This window comes from Ostrinia furnacalis, unplaced genomic scaffold, assembly GCF_004193835.3.
Source record: "Ostrinia furnacalis isolate ACB-3 unplaced genomic scaffold, ASM419383v2 OfSCF1803, whole genome shotgun sequence".
NCBI classification, from domain to species: domain Eukaryota; kingdom Metazoa; phylum Arthropoda; class Insecta; order Lepidoptera; family Crambidae; genus Ostrinia; species Ostrinia furnacalis.
Window position 1 is genome coordinate 723177 of NW_021132042.1, and position 22047 is coordinate 745223.

Below are 22047 nucleotides of genomic sequence, written 5' to 3' on the forward strand. Positions count from 1 at the left end.
TTCTTATGATTAATTTCGTTGCGGGTCCAATGACAGTTTAACTTTCCTCTGGGACTAACTTGGCCTTCACTGGTTAGGTTTTTATTGGCGGTCAAGCTGTAGATCCTGGCTACACAGGAGTTACAGCAGTGGGAATGAGAGGTGAGAATAGTTCCGTATGATAGACTTGAGAATTATATTGAATAGGTTGTTTTTAGCTTTCAAAGCCATTAAAATCAAAATTGTACAGATAGTTACATAATTGAAAAGTAATTGGGGTTTTCAAGGGTAAAATTAAGGGTTTCGAGAAATTAGGACATTTGAATTATTGATATACCTCTAGCAGAAGATACTCCGTCACTTTTGTCAGCCTATAGGTACTCAAAATAAGGTAGGTACCTATATCATGAATTAGTTGTACAGTACAACTGTTCTAGAAAACTCTATGTAAAGGTATACTTAGGTATTATCTTTATGGACAGCTTGCAGTGCTATTATGTTCTGGTCAGCTTAATGAAAATAGGGAGAAGGGAGGAAAGGGGGCGTCCATAAATTACGTGAGACAATTTTGGCTATTTTTCAACCCCCCCGCCCCCCTTGGTGAGATTTGGTGAGATTTTGCCTGACCCCCTCCCCCACCCCCAAATCTCACGTGATATTAAAAAAAATCCGAAATTTAATAGTTTTGGAGTAATATAACTGAGAATATTTTTTTTTGTGTGCTTTAAGGTTGTCGCTAACGAGTGCATCAAAAAGATCTATAAAGTTGAAGATTTTAGTTCTTNGGTCGGATGGATCATCATCATCAATGAACAAATTATAACTATTTTCACAAATGTGATTTATGGACAGGACTACGTCATAGTGTGGTTCAAGAGCGGTCATTGAGCTGTAGTGACACTATGACAGACTGTTATATGACCGATGTATTCTAATCTTGTGTGGAAAATGCCCAATGAAATGTGCAAAAGGTGAACCATTTCTTGTTGTAAATTTTAAAGGCAGATTCGATACATTATCTTCAAGATTTTTATTCATAACGGTATCTGAACTGTGATCTATTTGCATAATAAGATTTTGCCACCACAAGCTATGAAAATGTGTTAAAGAACAACAACACAGCATTAAGTGTCCGTATTTTTAAGTACCTGTAAGAGTGCGCAACGACTAAAATCCTCTCGAAGAGTAAGACATGATAACTGGCAGAACAATTAAAAATTTAAAAATCTTGAAGATTTGCAAGTGATTTTGTTTCGTTTTACAATTCAAGTACCTCCCCACTCCAGGCAATAGTAATCGTCAAAACAACGACAATGATTCCTAAATTGTTTTATCATCGAAACATATAGTATTATTCACTCGAGTGAGTAATATTAATTTCCTGTAAGTAATTATTCAGAAAAGTTCTCGAGTGGAGATCTCGGACCGGAAAACATAATGTAGACAGGCTTCCACTCGATGGACAGACAACCTAGTTGAAGGTCGCGGGAAGCACCTGGATGCGGGCGGCTCTGACCGGTCTTTGTGGAGAGAGGGGGAGGCCTTTGTCCAGCAGTGGACGTCATTTGGTTGAAACAAACTAAGAAACTATTACGAAAGACATTGATAATATCTATGTTAAGAATATAAAATGTAGCACTCACCAGCCAGCGATCTCTCGTCGGTCTGCAACTGTGCTCGTCGCTCGTTCCTCTGCAGTATCGCGGCGAAGAAGTTCAGGAAAGGCTCTCTAGCTTCAGGACACAGCAGGATATTGTGGCAGATGTTATGCAGCGTGTTGCGACTGGCTTCCACCTCCCGTTGCAGTGCGAACGCCAGGCTGCGGTCGCTGGAACCGCTCGCGAATAGGCGTTCGGCTAGACGCGGGTTCTCCTCGGCGAAGAGGGAAATCTGAACAAGGGATAAGCGTGGTAAGTCTTTGTTGCTTTTTAATTAACGGGAAAAGTGTGTGTTGTTTGAGGTCGGGTCAAAGTAAAGAGGTAACAAAAGCACATTTTGTAAACGTTATTTGATCGGAGGTCGTATTAGTTACCTTTCTACAATTTTTAAAAAAGACGTGTAGTATCATGATACGACGGGATTAGGTTTTTTTGGCATATGGTCAATTTAATGACAACTTTTCTCCCTCTCGCAATCCATTACTTGACTTTAGTCATAGAAATAGATTCAGGTACAAAATATTTGTCTGCCAGATTTACGACGAATTTATTCAATTCTAATTTTACCGATCAAAGCATCTCCCTCGCATCATAACATCGAATAAACAACTACGCGGAACAATGAACACAACCGTAACGCGCAAGTTGACGACGCATCAACGGAGTTTGCTTACTTCAAGGAGCATTATAAATAAGTTCAACCGCACGTTTGATATACACACGATAGGTGTTTACGATGTTGTGATATCTTGACTGTATTCATCAGTAAATGCGTAAAAACGTCTTTCGAAGTTTTGAGACGACATGTAAACAGACACATTTGTTGTAATTTTCTACAAAAAATGTCTCAATGGCATAAACAAACTAACATAACAAGAAAATTATGGTTGCATAAAATATCTTTAATTTTCCCAAGATCAAGAACAGTCTAAAATGCTGGTAGATAATGACGTATGGCATTAAGCTCGCCTTTTTGTACTAAACATTGTTGTGTGTGCAATAAAGTCTTTAAATAAATAAATAAAATGTTGAACAGACTTGAACATCAAAACATAAAAGGTGGTGTTTGGGGGCCATGTCCTTATATGGGTCTCACTGGTACTTCAAGACTTGTTTGTTTAGAAATCTCTATGGTTATAAAGGTGTCGTAAAAACTCAGTAGGTATAATACACAGTACACAGCTTACATCCAAAACTTCTCAGGGAACTTACCGCAAAGAACGGCCCAAGGAAGCTGACCCTCGCGATCTCCCTGCCAGGCGCGGTGGTGACGGCGTCGGGACACAGGCTGGGCAGGCGAGCGATGAGCGCGCACACGGGCCGCAGCGCGTGCCGCGGGCCCGCACGCATGTCGCATAACGACCGCAGCGCCCGAAGCGCCGCGCCGTGCCCGCGGCCCACGCCCGGCGACACGCAGCGGCGCATCTCTTCCCGAATGCCCATCAGGAGAGGCACAAATACCTGTGCACGTCAATCGTCTTGAAGCGACAATAGCAATGAGGGCTATCGTTTTTATACTTAACAGTTGGCACCCCTGGCGATTGACAGGACCTTACTCTACAGTGGCGCCATCTCGATGAGTGCAAATGCGATAGTCCTCCTACCACTTTAGCACTCACCAGTTGGTGCCACTGTCTTCGCTACTAGCAAGTGACAGGACCTTACTCTACAGTGGCGCTAACTGGTGAGCGCTAAAACGATAGCCCTCATTGAAGGTGAAGTGGTCGGACTAGCCGACTCGAGATCCGAGGAACGCGAACGCGGGTTCTAACTCCGCCGCGCCGCTCGACTATCGTGGTGAACCCACGGTAATTTGTGCAATACAAATTACTAATAATCTTAAAAAAAAACTTGAAGCGACAATAGCCGAACGGTGAAGGAGTCGGACTAGCCAACTCGAGTTCCGAGGAACGCGGGTTCGAATCCCAGCGCCGCTCGACTATAAATTGTGGTGAGCTCACTCGTAACACAAGCTTATTTAGCTTAACACGAGGGTCTAACGGGACAAATTTCTAATAATCTTTAAAAAAATCTTGAAGCGACAATAGCCGAACGGTGAAGGAGTCGGACTGGCCAACGGGGTTCGGGGTTCACGTAACTATTAGTATAGTATACTTACTAATATTCTTTAAACAACTATACTCCGCGCCAAATACAGGCTTTTAAAAAAATTTTATTGCGGAATATAGGCTTTTCCTATTGGTCTTTCGTGTTCAAAACTTCAAAGTACCCAGTCACCACATTAAATTAAATTCAATAATTGTTACCCCATTTAAAAATCCTTTGTTCAACAAGATAACTATTGATAAAGACAAAAAACATAAACGCAACTTATAAATTTTTAAATAAACAGTGGCTGACCGCATCTTGTGAACACCCATGAATAATGTAGAGGTATTACATATTTATTTTTCGAAAAAGGTAGACCCATTTTAACATAAAAAAAAAACATGCATGTTCTAATACTATTACCTATTGCATGCTTTATATTCAAATACATAATGTCTCAAGTAATCTGAATTACATTTGCCTAGTCACAATGGTAAATTGTATCTTAATGTAATAAAAATAATGTCAATTTACCTCCTCAAAGACCTCCTTTTCCGTGTATGTGGCGATTAATACTTCTGGTATCAGACCTATGGGCGTGTTCCCGATGAGGATATACGGAAGCAGGGGCGATTTGCGGCACTTTTCCAGTTCGAATCGACCCTGTAGCACTAGCACCAAATGATTCACCAATAAAGTCCTTAAATTTTGCAGTAGATCACTAAGAGGTGGTTCCGAGCTCTTCTTTGGATGTTCCCTTTCGTATAGGTTGATATTGTTGTAAAATCTCAGTAAATAACTAACAGCAAGTCCCTGTGTTGGGATGGTTTTGGGGATAGGCAGTGACGGGGTGGGACAATCCGCCTTGTCGGCGTCCGTCTCGGAGCCAAGCGGGCCGCTCGTCAGAGTGTCGTCTCCGCAATCTTCGCTCAGTCTTTTCGATGTTTCAGAAACTGCTATAAGCTTCTGATTCAGAGGATCCGATCCGTCTGCTATTTGAGTAATCACGTCCATTATTGCTTCTGATGCTAATTCGTCTAATCTTAACTTAGGATTGTCAAGTAAGGCTGCTGCAACCGATGGCACAAATATTCCACCTGCAAGAACAATTTTAGCTCTACATTTGTTCCTCTAACGCTATGAATCCGGTGCTGATTTCGTCCGCGCCCGTGTGGGTTGCGGGACAGCTCACGACTTAAGTTTTGTGGTCACGTAAATGCCTCTGGTTGTTGAACTGCAAGCAAAACTTGCGGGAGATGATGTACGGCGTAATACGTGTATGAAACGTGCCATTTTTAACATACAAATCTATATTCTTATGGGCCGCGGTCTCGAAACCGAGAAGGGCGTGGCTCTTTGAGTATTTTCTTAACCAAAATGCACAATGGTAAATATAATACAAGGATAAATAATGAAGCATAGGGTGATTCAAAGAAATAAAACTCTGAAAGGCAAGCGTAAGGTCATGGGTCCGATTACGACTTTAGGGAAATCGATTTGAAAAGTCATTTAGAATGAAGTTTTAATAGGTAAATTATTAGAGCATTAGAGTAGCAAACTATATGCTTACCAGCACTATCTTCTGACCAGGACACCTGGAGAATTTTGGCGACAATATGCCGCAATTGGTCTTCTGTCAGTTCTGTGCAGCTGACAGTTCGCGACCGATAAATTTTACGCGCTGGTGAAGCTGTTGAGTCGTCTTCAACCTAAAGAATACAATAAAATAAACAAATAGGATAGTACAAGTTCTTATCACAACCAGATTTACCAGCCCGTATATTAATACAGAGAACAAAGGTGCAACTAAGTTATCTTTCTTTTCTTGTCTTGTCTTGTGTGGTGTACAATAGTGTGGTCCAGGCATCAGCTGTTATTAAGAGTAAACAGTTATTCTGACAGAATTTAGATGTACAGAATGTATTCTGCTGTAACTCTAAATTTATTATAAGGTCATTGATTATGACAAATACCTTTGGTCTATTTAACTAAATTGTTTTATAACTACAAACTGTGATGTGAATGAGATAAATAGTCTTTGTAACAATGAAATGTTAGATAACCAAAATGATCTGATTTAAGACAAATCTTATTACATAAGAATTTTGTAACTTGGTATCATTAAAATCAAATTTTGCATTAAAACTGTGATAGTTCTGTGTACAATTGGTAGTTGGCATGATTTATACTGTTTGAAATAAACATAATTAATATCATTTAACAGTAGTAGTAAACATCTGAACTATAAATACTCATCTTGAATCATGTTAAATCGGTACTACCACATAGAAAATATTACCATTATTTTATATCTTATAAGTTATCTATTCTTCATTAATAATTTTCATATTTTGGGGGTAGTCTTACAATATCTTTATAGTTTAATTAAGTTATTATTAGGTAGTTACAAAATAATGTAAAGAAATAAGAACAGTACTAGAGCTTACCTCCATGGGCTCATGTTGTTGGTCTGACTGAGAATTTCTTTCTGAGCTATCATCCACTTCCATAGAGAGGGACCGCCGAGAACAACTGGGAGAAACATTAGGTCTCGGCCTGACCGGAGATGGCTCCGCAAACTGCGCTGGTGATATTGACCTAGACGTGCTGTCTTCTCTCGTCGACGTCCCTTCTGAGCCACCAACCGTTGACTGGGGCAAGCTGCTCACTCTCACCGAGCCACAACTCAGCAAAGCGTCCTCACCCATGGAATCAAAACTGTTGTACTGTCTCGTCTGAGACAGGTCAGTCATCTTTGTATCGGGCATTTCGTCTAATAAATTATTGTCTGTTTTCTCTGTTACAATTAAACCGTCGGCTGGTATATTCGTCTGATCTGTTACGTCACTTTTACTGACTTCATTGTTATAGTTGGGTTCTTTGTTTGCGTTGTTGAGGTCGGGGGTGCTGGGCTCCGTGGAGCTTCGCGGGGTGGAGGCGGGCGACAGCCGGGACAGGGGAGGCGCGACGTCGAGCGACGGCATCGACGCGCCCGGGGTGGCCGGGGGGCTCGCAGGAGACGGCCCCGACCCTGCTCCGCTCAGGGCGGCCAGACGCGCTAAGCGCCGTCTTCTTATCTGCGAACAATTGACACGAGGTCTTTCAGCACGTGTAAAAGAACACGAAGCGCGCCACTGAGATACACCGACGCTTTGTTTTGTTACGAAATTAGATTGGCCATACGCACTACCTACGCCAATGTTCGTTTACAAAACAAATATTCGACTTACCTCCTCCTGACTTAGTTCACTCATATTCAGTATGCTTGTATGTACCCTGAAGAATACCTGGTGAATACACTGTTTTTCAAAATTTTGCCTGAATCACTGAACAAGAAAGACGAACACAAGAGCAAGCCACAAAACGACAAGCAATCAGTCACCTCGCTCAGCTGTTTGACGTTTTAACTTTGTCGCTGGTAATGACGAGAAAGTATTGAAAATACACGCGTCATCCTTGTACGAATCACGGTACGAACTTCGTGGTGGAAGCGAAGTCAATTTTCTATCTCTATCTTTTGTACTGCGTTAAAAAGAGATATCACTACAATAGTGATGTTCGTGTGAGTACTATAAATTACTTTTTAATTTTTTGTAAGAGATACATTCAGCAAAATATAATTTAAATTGTAGATTTAAATATTTATTTTAATATTAAAATGTAAAACATGTAACCAAAATACTATCTTTTAAATTCATCTCTCCAGTTTCTCAAGTATTGTGCTAATTAAAGTTATTCATACTTAAATAAAATTTCTAGCATAAAGATGCGTTCGTGAATTCTTAAAATAAAATAAATACAATCGACTAATTTTTATGACTATCGTAATGTCATGTCAACGTAGTCATCTCGCTTATTTTTTAATGAAAAGCGTACAAGCTTTTTAAATATCATAATTAATGTGAAAGTCTTTCAACTTTGTATAGTGCGCGAGTCAGCAATAAACCGAGAGCAAAATTCACGCGAGAAAAAAACTCCTCAAGATTAAAAGCTGAGAAAATGCTGCATAGTTTCTTTTAAATTCGTTTTAAAAACGATGGTTTAAAAGATTACTATATCATTTATTACTATAAAAATCATCAACATCCAAACGTTTAATGAGGAGACTATAGACTGTTAGATTAGAATAAAACCCCAATAATGATTTTTATTTTGCCACTGATAAGCCTGTGATTTATTAATTCTATTAAAAGAATAGCAAATTGACTACTTTAAACTTATTGATAAAATAAAGTAAAGTAGTTGATTCAGGCTGATTTTGTATAGTTCCAAAATACTGGACTGTCCTGTCGATGACATTGACAGTGGGGCGCCACCGTCAATACCGGATCGCTGTTTCAGATTTTTGCCATGTTGGAAACCGTATAGTTGAACGATGGTAGCGCCCCCCTGTCATTGAGTTTGGCGGGACAGTTCAGCGTGGGTCATCTATAATTAGTCGATTCTTTTTATTGTAATGTGTCACGTCCCTACCTACAGCTGTCATTTAGTGGTCAATGGCCGCATGTTTGTAATATTTGTTTATATTTTGGATTTCAGAAAAACTTTATCAATTCTGAACAAAAACATCCGCAAAAGCTACTAAAATGTGAACTTAAATAAGTGATTTTTTAATATAAGTTACCAAAGAACGTATTGTGAATTGGTAATGGTGCCAGAAGAGGCTATAACCTGATTTTTTTGGAACTAAGTTTAATTATAAATTGACGTGATGTCTAATAACGTAGTGGCTGATTTGGTGTGTGGGCTGAAGGCTCGTCACACAGAGACGCGGCACAGGGCCATTCGAGAGTTATTACATTTCGCGAAGACTGAGCTGCGTGAAATGTCTCAGGAAGGGATGACGCAGATCCTGGATGATTTTAACCAGCACATCCACACGATGACTTCCAGCTATGACAACCACGAGAAGAAAGCCGGCATTCTTACTATAGGTAGGTGTTATTATTTTTAAAATTGTATGGTTACTAATGCTACCATAATATTGTGTCAATCAAACATACTTAATTTTCCAGTTTGCCTCATTGGTGGAGATACAGAAACAACTAAGACGAGAACCATCCGCTATGCAAATTACTTGGGAAATATCTTTCCATCAACTGACATAAGTGTTTTAGAATTAGCAGCCAAAACCATGGGTCGCTTAGCAGCATCATTAGGTGTAAAACGGGGAGAATATGTTGAATATGAAATAAAAAGAGCTTATGAATGGCTAGCGGAAGAAAGAAACGAAGGAAAACGACTTTCAGCTGTCCTCATTCTTCGAGAACTAGCTATAGCTATGCCCTCATATTTTTATCAACATATACATCATTTTTTCAAACACATAGTCGTTGCTCTTCGAGACCCGAAAGATCAGATAAGAGAAGCAGCAGCCAAGGCATTGAGAGCCGCACTGGGAATGACAGCCCAGAGAGAAATCCCTGAAAATAGCAATAAAATTCAATGGTATTCTGAATGTTATGAAGAGGCTGTGACATCTTTCACAGATCAAGCTCCTAGAGACCGAGGGCTCAGCAGAGATGACCATGTGCATGGTGCACTCTTGATATTGAATGAACTCTTGAGATGTTCCAATGCAGCCTGGGAGAAAAAGTATACCATGCTGATGCAAAAACTGGATGCTGAACAAGAGACATCTGATGACATGTCCTCCTTGAGTTCTAAAGTCCAAAATGCATGGTCATTGAGTACTGATGATACAAATCAAAATACTCCCATATATGAATCTAATATTTGCAAAAAGTTGATCACAGAGTATTATGAAAAAATCTGCTCAGATGTGATGGCCCAGCAAATTTCTAGGTCTCATCATGTCCACCAGTTGTTGCTTCTGTTAATACCAAGACTTGCTGCTTTCAACAGAGAGTCATTTGCAAGAAGACATCTCAAGTCTACAATCAACCACCTTATTACCTTTCTGAGAGGTAGAGAAAAAGAAAAGGCTATGGCTTTTACCACATTGGGTCTGATTTGTGTTGCTGTTGAATCAGACATTCAACAGTACCTACCAAGGATCATTGAAATAATTAAACTTACCCTCCCTGTGAAAGAAACACCAAAGAAACGCAATGGATCAGATACTCCATTGTTCAACTGTGTAACATTGTTAGGATATGCCATGAAAGAAAATGTTGTAAATGATGTAAAAGAGTTATTAGATCCTATGTGTGCCACAGGCTTAAGCCCACAGCTCACCACTTGTTTTAAAGAGCTTAGCCAAAATATGCCCTCTTTGAAAAAAGATATAACTGACAGACTAATAAATATGTTGTCATTAATATTAAGAAAAAAGCCCTATGTGCCTAACAATTCAGAACAACAGATTGTCCACATGATGTCTACAGCAATGCTAGTAGAGCCACATGATGCTACAAAACTAGTGCTTGCATTGCGCACTTTAGGATCATTTGATTTTGAATGGACCAATACAATTATGTCCTTTATTAGAAGATGCACAGACCACTACTTACTGAGTGAGCAACATGATATACGCTTAGAAGCCGTTAAAACAGCAGCCAAGTTGTTAGTCAAAGCTGTTGAAAGAAGCTCACAGACAAATTCAAGAACTTTAAATTTAATCATTGATGAGTCACTCGGTAAACTCTTGGCTGTAGGGCGTTCAGATTTTGATCAAGAAGTCCGTTACAGAGTACTAGAGGTATTTACAAATCCAGTATTTGATAAACACTTAGCTAATGAAGAACATTTAAGCTGTCTTTTTGTAGCTATAAATGATTCTAATAGTGAGGTGAGTGAACTAGCTCTATGTGTCGTGGGGCGACTGAGCAACATTAATCCGAGCTATACTACACCCACAATGCGCCAATTATTCGTGCAGATCCTAATGGAATTGCAACATTCTGAATCTACACGGAATAAGGAGCAATCATTACGAATGATTAATAATATTATATGTCATGCTCCAAGGATAACTCAGCAGTTTGTGGATATTATCCTCAAAGTACTTGTACCTAGATTGAAACAAGAAGATAGCAACACAACTATGGTTTCTATTATATTGAAAGCTATTGGCGATTTAGCAGAAGTGAATGGCGGTGGACACGCTTTAAACCAGTGGTTAGATGAGCTGCTGTCATTTCAAGTAGAATTATTGTCAGATCCAAATCAACCAGAAAAACGAAGCATTGCACTGTGGTCGTTTGGGCAAGTTATAAGTGCCACAGGTCACGTTATCATGCCTTATATGGAGTACCCACATTTAATGGATTTATTGTTAAGTTTTCTAAGAAGTGAGCAACAATCGCGAGACAGGCGAGAGACTATAAAAGTGTTAGGGTTGTTAGGAGCATTAGATCCATACAAGCATAAAGTAAACAAGGGATTGATCGATTTCCAAACAGTTTCAACTCTGATACCCATTACAGAATCGTCGAAAAATGATTATTATGACACAAATGTAAGTGATATGTTGGTTAAAATGGCTCCACTAGTCCTTGATGAATTCTATCCAGCCATTGTGGTTACGTCATTGATGAGTATTTTACGAGATCCCCAGTTGGCGCAACATCACACGAGTGTGGTGCACTCAGTGACGATAATCTTTCAGTCATTAGGCATTAAATGCGTTCCTTACATTTCCCGCGTCACGCCGAGCCTACTGTACGTAATACGCAACACAGAGAACAGCAGTTTCCGCGAGTTTCTGCTGACTCAGCTGGCACAGCTAATATCTGTTGTGAAAATACATATTCGGAATTATCTTGAAGATATATTTGACATGATTAGGGAGTATTGGACTCCTGACAGTCATTTGCAGCCCACACTTATAATGCTGGTGGAGCACATAACGGTCGCAATCGGAACAGAGTTTAAAGTTTATCTCAGAAAAATATTGCCAAATATTCTGAGAGTACTAAAGTATGATAAAAGTAAAGACAAGTTTCTGACTGAAAAATTGTTGTACACCATCCAAAAATTCGAAAATAATCTGGATGATGTTCTTCTATCAGTGGTTCCCGCGATCACGAACTTATTTGATGGTAAAAATATACCGATATCTATATCCAGACTAGCAATGGAAACTATGGATCATTTGTCTATGTACTTGTATTTAAAACCGTATTCGGCCATTATCATTCAAGCACTGGCGAAGGTATTGGAGAATAATCCCACTCTGAGATCAACAGCAATGAACACGCTTTGCGCGCTGATCGTCCAGCTCGGCCGTGAGTACATAGACTACATCCCCTCAGTCGAGAGACTGATGCTGAAGCACAAAATCGTGTGTTCAAATTACATCGTGTTGGTGACGCGGTTGCAAGTTATATCAACACTTGCATCTGATGATGATTATTTGGATGAAACTAGGTCGCGACTGCGTAATCAGAAGAGTGATGTAAGTATTCTAATACTAGCAGAAAGATTTCAGATTTATTAAATTTCGTACATAATAACTAAGGATATGTTAATTTTAGGTTTTGTCTAACACTGCTGATTTGCAAAGTATACAGAAGCTGACCGTCAATGTTAATAACCTCCGCAAGTGCTGGACTACCATGAACATAATATCCAAAGAAGACTGGCACGAGTGGCTGCGCCATTTAAGCATTGGGTTTCTCACTGAATCTAACAGCCCTGCTTTGAGGTAAATTTTAGAGCTTTAACATTTAATTGTTCACAAAGAGATTCATGGAATATAAAATATGTTTATTTATTCTAGGGCTTGTTCGTCATTAGCGCAGCATTACCCACAACTGGCTCGGGATCTGTTCAACCTGGCCTTCATGTCTTGCTGGACGGAACTAGACGAGCGCGCGCGCAAGGAGCTCGTCACCTCCCTCGAGAGAGCGCTGACAGTCCCGGACTCGCCCGAACTGGCATTGGCTGTGTTGAATCTCGCAGAGTTCATGGAACATTGTGAGAAAGGCTCTTTGCCTATACCCATCAAACTGCTCGGAGACACCGCAATAAGTTGCAGAGCTTTTGCAAAAGCCCTTTATTATAAGGTACCTTAAATAGTACTCATTTCACCTAACAACTATTTGTTTCCTTCGCTGTCTTTTTGTTACTCATCATCTTTTATTTTTAGGAAGAAGAATACAAAAAGAATCCATCCACACAAGTAGTTGAAGCTCTTATACACATCAATAACAAACTCCAACAAAAAGAAGCCGCAAATGGGCTTCTGGAGAGAGTCATCACGCAACAAAAAGATGGCAAATGCTCGTTGAATGTGCACGTGCGCTGGTACGAGAAACTGCATAACTGGGAGCAAGCGTTGGACCTCTACAGTAAGAACCTCGAAGTGGAACCTCAGGATAACGAATCCAAACTCGGGCTCATGCGATGCTTAGAAGCTATGGGTGAATGGCGTAAGCTTTACGACATCACCACGGATCAGTGGACTACTCTAGACGAAGACGTCAAACAAAAATCCGCCAAAATGGCAGCCGCAGCCTCTTGGGGTCTGCAAGAATGGGATTCGATGAAAAAGTTTGTCGACTGCGTATCTGAAGAGTCTCAGGAAGGTGCATTTTACCGCGCGATATTATCTATCCATGATGGGCAGTGGTCGGAATCCAGACATTACATTGATTCAGCCAGAGGCATGTTGGACACAGAACTGACAGCCGTGGTCGGCGAGAGCTACCAACGAGCTTACGGGGCTCTAGTAAACGCACAGCTCTTGACGGAATTGGAAGAAGTCGTCACCTACAAACTAGTCGAGGAAAGAAGAAATACGATAAGGAAAAGTTGGTGGCTGAGACTCCAAGGAGGCCAGCGGCTCGTCGAAGATTGGAGAAAGATGCTGCAAATACGGGGACTGGTACTCTCCCCTCGCGAAGATTTTCAGACTTGGCTGAAATTCGCATCTCTCTGCAGAAAAACTGGCGCCTTCAATCAAGCACACAAGATAGTGCTTTCTATTTTAGGTTGCGATCCCGTTAACAATCCTGACATATTATTGCGAGTGCAGGAACCGAGAGTAGTTTTGTCGTACAGTAAAAATCTTTGGGATGCTGGCAACAAACGTTTTGCATACGATGTTTTGCAGAGATTTGTAGACAGCTCTGAGCCAGACAACGATGAGCAATCCAGACTTTTAGCTCGTTGCCATTTAAAACTAGGATCGTGGTGTGAATCACTCCAAGAAATCAATGAGCTGTCGATTCCTGAAATATTGAGAAACTACGCGGCTGCGACAAACCTAGCGCCTGATTGGTACAAAGCGTGTCACGCCTGGGCGTGTATGAATTTTGAAACGGTCTTATTCTACAAACAGCAAGACAATGTATCTGAAAGCAGCATAGCAGGAGGTTCTGGTGAAAAGAAAGTCCTGAGAACAGATTTTATCAACACATATACTATTCCAGCTATTGAAGGATTCTTCAAGTCTATTAGCTTGTCAAATGGCAGTGCTCTCCAAGACACTTTGAGACTTTTGACTCTTTGGTTTGACTACGGCCATAATCCTGCTATTTATGATGCATTGTTTGAAGGAATAAGGCAGATAGATATTAAAATCTGGCTGCAAGTGATTCCACAACTTATCGCTCGAATAGATTCCCCAAGGACCCTCGTCGCCAAGTTGGTGCACATTCTATTGATCGATATCAGTAAGCTGCACCCGCAAGCCTTGGTCTATCCTTTGACGGTGGCCACGAAATCTTCTTTCGTGACTCGCAAGAATGCGGCCAGCTATATTCTAAAGACGATGTGCTCTCACTCTCAGAATCTAGTCAACGAAGCTGCCATAATATCCGAGGAGTTGATAAAGGTGGCAATATTGTGGCACGATCAGGTCATCATAGCCATCGATGAGGCCTCAAGGTATTTTAATCTCCTCTTTTCGTCTTTTATTTTCTTTACATCATCATCATCATTTCAGCCACAGGACGTCCACTGCTGAACATAGGCCTCCCCCAATGACTTCCACATCGCACGGTTGGTAGCGGCCTGCATCCAGCGCCTTCCCGCTACCTTTATCAGGTCATCGGTCCACCTTGTGGGTGGACCGATTTTCTTTACATAATATCTCGATATTTAGAGAATAACAGAGTTAAGGCTAGGATTTACCGCCTCGATGCCGTGCATTCGTTACCTCAGCCCCCGCACACCTCGCACTGACACTCGTGCTGACACTCGCGCGACGCGATGACGCCACAGTGTAAAAACAAGCCGTAAGTTGGATTAAACCGTAACCTTCAAATAGTGAATAAATAAATAATAATTTAAATATCCTTCGACATAATATTTTAACACTGCGCCTCTAGTCTCAAACTAAGCAAAGCTTGTACTATAGGATATGAACATATTACTTAAATAACATAACATAAATAAATACATTCATATTATGGTTAGAAAACACCCAGCCCGAAACAAACATTATTATAATGTTCATGCACACAAATGTTTGTCAATCAATAATGTCAAATAAAGATGATAATATTAAGTCAAACAAATACTTTTTACCGACAAAAATAGTAAGCAAATGATCACAAAAATGTAAACTCCATTTTAATATGAAATACTAATGTTCTTTTACGTATTGCTATTCTATTTAAGCAAATGACTCTAAATTAATCATTGTAAACCCAGAAATAGTAAACAATCCTCAAAACAACTTGCCTAGAGGTCCTCTTCTGCCCTTTTATAATTTTTAACTCAGATTCAAGCAGTAAACTTCTAAAATAATTATTTATGGTATCAATTAAATAACTGTATTGCCATCTAGTTTTATAATTCAGNTATCATCCATGATTGAAAATTCTTAGCTTTCTCCAGTAATACTGATATTATTATACTGTGACTCGCCACCCGCCAGACAGAGGCGATTTTGTCAAAAATATTGACAAATCGCGAACTGTCACAGGAATAAAACTGACACGCGTCCGTCCTCCGTAAGCGCCACCGCGCGACTGATTGAGATTGTTCAAGCCGTCATGGCCGATTTTTTCACATTTTTTCAACATAGTAACTAAATAAGACGCAATAACAAAATTTTGAAAAGTTGTCGACCTAGAAAATACAAAGTCCTATCTATTAGTAGATATTTTAAGTGTAAAATGTTAAAAATGAATATATGAGAGTAAAACAAAAAAGCCGTCGACGTACTTCTTTGGGATTTTTTTTTATCGGACAAACTATGCAATATCGTGTTTTGGAAAAGTTGTCGCCCTAGTTAAAGACATTAACTTACTCCGACAATTTTTTGTTTGCTAAAATATCTTTTCATTTAGAAACTATTTGCAAACAAAATCGGTCAAATATCGACAATTTGGAAAATCATGGCCTTAATTGTTGCAGATATTATGCAACCGAAAAGGACTACAGAAGCATGTTCAAAACTCTGGACAAAATGCACGCCATGCTCGATCGTCCAGCGGAAACGTTGAAAGAGATTTCGTTCCTTCAGATGTACGGCAGAGACCTCAAAGAGGCTCAACGGTGGAGTGAACTTTATAAGGTAGGAGGCGAAGATGTTAATGTAAATGTGTGCATAATATTTTACCATAGAGATCTAAAGAGATGCCGACTAATGCGCCGAGTTCGAAACCCAGTGTCGCATTGGAAATTCACACACACATTGCATTCAGTACGACTATTTGTTCGCATACCAGGTTACAAGTAATGTATGTAAAGCACCACTAGACATGCAGTGACGTGCGATTGAATGAATTTGTTAGTTTGAATGTGCTCATTATCCACTGCGGTATCAGTACTCAACGTACGATTAATCTTTAGTACTACGCAAGCAATGTAAACTGTTTACAGATATAACGTCGCCGCTGTCATCATTGCTGTCGCGAGCGATGTGTTCTGTTTTTGGGCATATTGCTGCGACACTGGCCCCGCCCACTTTTCACATCTCCCATTAGTTTAGTTCGTTTCTGTGATCTGTGGCTGACTATATCTACCGGGATCAGTGCTAATACGTGGCATCGTTATTCGCGCAGGCAACAGGCGAAGACCGGTACCTGAACGAGGCGTGGGAGCTGTACTACCAGGTGCTGCGGCGCATCATGGCGCAGTTCCGCTCGCTGCAGTCGCTCGAGCTGCAGTACGTCAGCCGCCGCCTGCACGCGGCGCGCGGCCTGGCGCTGTGCGTGCCCGGCTCCTACGTGCCCGGCGCGCGCGTCACGCGCATCCAGCACATACACAGCCACCTGCAGGTCAGTGGGCGCAGTGCGCTGTACGTCAGCCGCCGCCTGCACGCGGCGCGCGGCCTGGCGCTGTGCGTGCCCGGCTCCTACGTGCCCGGCGCGCGCGTCACGCGCATCCAGCACATACACAGCCACCTGCAGGTCTGACTATACTGAACTGTAAACTGTCATCCTCGTGCTCGATCTGCTACGGTGCACCAGTTTGGGCTGACAAAGCTACTGTAGGAGCCGCTCGACGGAAAGTACTCCAAAGTCGACCCTTTGTATTGGAACAGTCCCGTTATCATTCTCGTGCTCATCCTACATGGTCTTGCCCCCAGCGAAATCCCAATACAATAAAGTGTAAGGCGCCGGGATTCACCGAGGTGAAGCGGAGCGGAAAAGTGTTTTAAATAACCAATGAAATGTCATTCAGATTGAATGAAATTGACAGAATTAAATCTTATTGGTTATTCACGCTCCGCTTCGCCTTGAGCTCAAGTCTTCCAGTGTATAAACCAAACATTTCCCATCCAAAAACAGACAGTACAATGAAAGTTTGAAATGTGTAACGACTGACAACATTCATCGCAGGTGATCAAGTCGAAGCAACGCCCGCGGCGGCTGACCATCCACGGCTCGGACGGCAAGCAGTACATGTTCCTATTGAAAGGCCACGAGGATCTTCGGCAGGACGAGCGAGTGATGCAGCTGTTCGGGCTCGTCAATACTCTCCTACGAGCCGACGCGAGCACATTACGTCACGACCTGGCCATCCAGCGCTACGCCGTCATTCCGCTGTCGCCCAACTCGGGCCTCATCGGCTGGGTGCCGCACTGCGACACGCTGTACAACCTCATCAGCGACTACCGCGACAAGAAGACCAACAAGATGGCGCTCAACACCGAGCAGCAGATCATGCTGCGCATGGCCTCCGACTACCAGAACCTCATGCTCAAGCACAAGGTCAGCGGATTAGTCTGTCACGTTGTGTGCGCGTGACGCCGTTATTGCTTTATGACCCACAACTAGCCAAATTATTGCTTTGTTTTATGACCCAGAAACAATGATAACACTTATCACCTGTAGTTTATAATGCATAACATTAAGACAAAAATATTTAACATGTATGATAAGGCTGAAAAGTAGTTCACAAACTATTGTCAAAATAAATCTGAAGAAGTTGTCTTTTATCTCATTATTAGACAAACAATGAAGGTTATCGCGGTCCAAATGCTGCATGATTGGTTATTTTTGACAATGCATTGCAATCAATTTGCAAATCCACCAATCATGCAGCATTTGGACCTCGCGTCTACGTATTGCCATCTGGCGGATTTTTCAATCGCGAAAACCCTCATTGACGCGCAACACATGATTCTCAGTTGTGCACAACTTAAAATTTCACATTTGAACAAAATTTGGCTTAATGAATACACGCTTCTATTTACCCCTTAGAAACTGGGATTTTAACAAATTATTTAAACAATGCCATCTTGAATCAGGTGGAAGTATTCGAGTACACCCTATCACAAACGCCTGGCAACGACCTAGCCCGCCTTCTATGGCTGAAGAGTCCCTCCGCTGAGGCGTGGTTCGAGCGGCGCACCAACTACACGCGCTCGCTGGCAGTCATGAGCATGGTGGGCTATATCCTCGGCCTGGGCGACCGACACCCCTCCAATATCATGCTGCACCGAGTCACTGGGAAGGTCCTGCACATCGACTTCGGAGACTGCTTCGAGGTGACGCAGACGAGAGAGAAATATCCTGAGAAGATCCCCTTCAGACTGACAAGAATGCTGATTAATGCTATGGAGGTAAGATGTACTTTACAACCCGATCGAGCTAACTCATCCGTCCGCGTACGATTCGGAGAGTCGATGTGACGTCACGGCCAGTACGCAGTTAACTCGACTGGTTTGTACAGAAACATTGTCGATTGTCATTATTTCAGCCAATGGCAGTCCAATCTTGTGCTTATGTACAGGTGACGGCACATCAGCTATACAATACACTGTGGCATCTTATTGCGTTGTAATAGGGGTTATTTTGCAACAAAGATGAATAGTCTGATGTGCTGTCGCTGTACATTGTGCTTTGTGGCGTTCCTTGGGACAGGCTTATGCTTACGATCTCATTTTACATCTAGCAGTTGCTAGCTATCTTCTGAAGGTCGTCGGTCCATAGAGCAAATGGTCGTCCTATGCTACGTTTGCCGAGACGTGTTCTACACTTGAAAACCTACTCCTCCTCCTTTCGTCGGTTCTTTACATATAAGATTTTTTAACTAACAATTTTTGCGGCCATAACTGCACATAGTTCCTATTATACAAATGCTGATTTCAAATCTATTTACGCTTATTTATATCTGAATAATGCTATCACAAGGTCGACGAGTACAAAACAAAGATTAATTGGTTGTTCTACAGGAATCGATTTGATTGTTACGCTATTACGCTAATCCATAAGTACAGATAAAATCTAGGATGCTTCAACAAATAATAACTATTGCGTATTTATGAAAAGAAGACATTATAATTTAAAATAAAACAAACTAAGTAGAGAAATAATAACACTCAAAGCTATTGCTTTACTTTCCTCCTAGCTACCTTTCAGAGTTCAAATAATAACGTTTCGATAATTAAACGTGACCAAATTTTAACGTGATCAGTGATATTCTCAAAATTATCACATCATTGCTTGTTTTGTAGTGATTTTGAGAATGTTGTCTCTGTTGTTAGCATCATGATGACTTAACATTTCGCATATTTTTCCAGTTATTTAATTGGACAATGTGATGTGAATTAAAAGATACGCCAACGCTTTTGGCAATTAAACTGTTGTCTTTTAATCGTTTAAGCCGGCGACTCATTTCTCGCGACAATTACTTCGTTAGGAGAGGCCATTACAGCTAAAACAATTGCTTTTGTAGCAATCAATGATATGATCTCATTTGTTTTGTTTTGGTCACTAGCACGATGATGACTACTTGGTTATATCCCTGACTAAACACTAATTTTAATATTTTGTTAGTGTCTATTTAAATTAACTAACTAAACAAACATTTATTATTTTAAGGGTAGTACATAATTTTTTATTTTGCTTTGTTCATTAGATAGTAAAAAAATATTTACTTTAGATTATGCTTCCTAATAATTGGGAATTTATCGCTTTTTTTTATCGCAATCGTGCTCAGTTTGGCATTGGACTAATTTTATTACCCAGCAATGGGTGGCACAGATTGTCATACTGAAAATGTTTGTGATAGATGTTAAGTCCATGCAAGCAAAAAGAATTAGAAGTTGTAGATAGATGTCAAATAATAACATCTTAGAATAGAATAGAATAGAATATAATGTATTTATTGCTTTTTCTGTGTACAGTTTGCAGTTGTTAAGGCATAAAATTCGTTACAACAGATTGCTCATATTGAGCATGCAATATTAAATTGTACAGACGATGCCACATCGAGACAAAACTTATTTCGACGTAGTACTGGTGACTTTGCAACAAACACGTATAGTCCGATGTGCTACCGACGACTCTTGTCTTTAGTTAGTCCATTGCATGAATAAGATATTGCCGTTTGAGGTCCCAACATTCATAAGTGTTTCGTATCCAGGTGACGGGCATCGAAGGCACATACCGCTTCACGTGCGAATCCGTGATGCACGTGCTGCACAAACACCGGGACAGCGTGATGGCGGTGCTCGAGGCGTTCGTCTACGACCCGCTGCTCAACTGGCGACTGGTCGACAACGACCGCCACTCGCTCACCGCCTCCACCTTCTCTTCCGACATCGACTCCTCCTACACTCTGCCCAGTCGGTCCCGGAACCACCTGCATTACGAGTCCCTCGAGGCGCCGCCCGAGGTTAACGTCAACAAGCGAGCCGTGGCCATCCTCAACCGAATCCGCGACAAACTGACCGGCCGCGACTTCCCCCACATAGATCCTGTGGTCAGCGTGCCCAAGCAAGTCGACCTGCTCATCAAGCAGGCCACCAACAACGAGAACCTCTGCCAGTGCTACATCGGCTGGTGCCCCTTCTGGTAATTTGATCTGAGAATTACTTCTTTTGCGACATCAAATGGATAGTTGACGCTATTAACCTATAATACCAAGACAGATTTTTTGTAAGTCATCCGACCGAGCGAACGAAGAATCATTGGTTTTTATTGCCATACAAATACGGTCAACTATCAAATTCGTGAGTTAGTCTATTATGATTTCTTTTGTCTACAATATAAATCAGAGACACCACCATATCTAACACTTTCATTTCATGGCTTTAATTTGTTTTGTTTAATTGTTTAGAATTCAGTTTTATTTTTTATTGTTAAAATACATAGTATATTTTATTTGCATTTCTAATGCAGGATTACCGCATTTATGAGACAATGTAGGTACTGTTGTTGTAAGTCGAGGAGACTGATCACACGTTACTAGCGATATTAGCATTGTAGCTGTTACTATATTTTCTCTACTTTTATTACCCTGTACCTAACCTATTTGTCGTTGAATTTTGTAAAACACGCTTCGTTTTATTAAACACCTTAGTTATGTAAGCCACATCGTTTTTTGTAATAGGATATGTTTTCCGAACGTAGGCTTGTCAAAACATAACCCCGTGTATTATCATCACCACCGCATTTGTAATCTGTTTCTACCTCTTATGTTTAAGGAAATGTTGCATTTATTTATCGGATTGTTATTGTCCTACTAATTGATTTAATTATGATTGTTACATGAAAAACATCTAATCTCAACAACGTCATACTGTGTACTTGCAAAATGTGACTTGAGGCAAATACATGCATCTAAAGACTGCTTGAAAACTGATAAATCTGTAGAATATTATGTACGAAGTGTACTTTTAAATAATCATACCGTTTATCACTGCCGAAACTATACTTCCAATAACATTATACTCCTACTACCCGTCAATAGAATTGCACACAACGATGCATTTACGTTATAAATACGTCGAGAATAGATTTAAATATAAAAACGTTATGTTCTTGTCATTAAAGAACAACTTCCTGTTTGCTTTGAACCAGCTTCCTATAACATAGTCTGTATATAGATATTATTTCCTAGTTGTTAATTAAGTATTATATTTATACATTATGTGTACATAAACTGACGCAATAAAATATTTAAAACTTACTTAAAATGTTTTAATTTTACAGTATACTCTTGCGTAAAATACAATAGTTAATAGGCACATTATGGGCATTATAGAAATCGC

At 40.7% G+C, this 22047-nt stretch overlaps 2 protein-coding genes across 3 annotated transcripts in view; one reads left to right on the top strand and one right to left on the bottom strand.

Moving 5' to 3' along the window:
* The window catches only part of Ube4B (Ubiquitination factor E4B), a 33876-nt gene extending 26734 nt beyond the window's left edge, over positions 1 to 7142 (bottom strand). Inside the window, exons 1-6 of one of the 2 annotated variants that reach the window (XM_028305818.1) lie at positions 6917 to 7142; positions 6134 to 6763; positions 5257 to 5395; positions 4221 to 4783; positions 2850 to 3098; positions 1623 to 1869 (exon numbers count right to left, since the gene is read on the bottom strand). In XM_028305818.1, the coding sequence (XP_028161619.1) occupies positions 1623 to 1869; positions 2850 to 3098; positions 4221 to 4783; positions 5257 to 5395; positions 6134 to 6763; positions 6917 to 6940 (1852 nt within the window). In that variant the 5' untranslated portion in view covers positions 6941 to 7142. The remainder of the gene's footprint in view (positions 1 to 1622; positions 1870 to 2849; positions 3099 to 4220; positions 4784 to 5256; positions 5396 to 6133; positions 6764 to 6916) is intronic. The other variant, XM_028305819.1, reaches the window with a different exon arrangement.
* Positions 7143 to 8397: 1255 nt separating this feature from the next.
* Positions 8398 to 21965, top strand: TOR1 (target of rapamycin). Its single transcript, XM_028305845.1, has 10 exons — positions 8398 to 8620; positions 8702 to 12045; positions 12125 to 12294; positions 12370 to 12655; positions 12739 to 14480; positions 15957 to 16116; positions 16607 to 16822; positions 17387 to 17758; positions 18298 to 18612; positions 20418 to 21965. Exons 1-10 carry the CDS (start codon positions 8398 to 8400, stop codon positions 20850 to 20852), a joined length of 7263 nt encoding a protein of 2420 aa, XP_028161646.1. The 3' UTR covers positions 20853 to 21965.
* The last annotated feature ends 82 nt before the right edge of the window (positions 21966 to 22047 follow it).

Excerpts from the sequence above, each read along its gene's own strand:
- TOR1 (XM_028305845.1), top strand. The coding sequence starts at position 8,398 with ATGTCTAATAACGTAGTGGCTGATTTGGTGTGTGGGCTGAAGGCTCGT. Across the intron at positions 12,295-12,369 it reads TCTAACAGCCCTGCTTTGAG|GGCTTGTTCGTCATTAGCGC; the intron begins GTAAATTTTAGA and ends TATTTATTCTAG. Across the intron at positions 12,656-12,738 it reads CAAAAGCCCTTTATTATAAG|GAAGAAGAATACAAAAAGAA; the intron begins GTACCTTAAATA and ends TTTTATTTTTAG.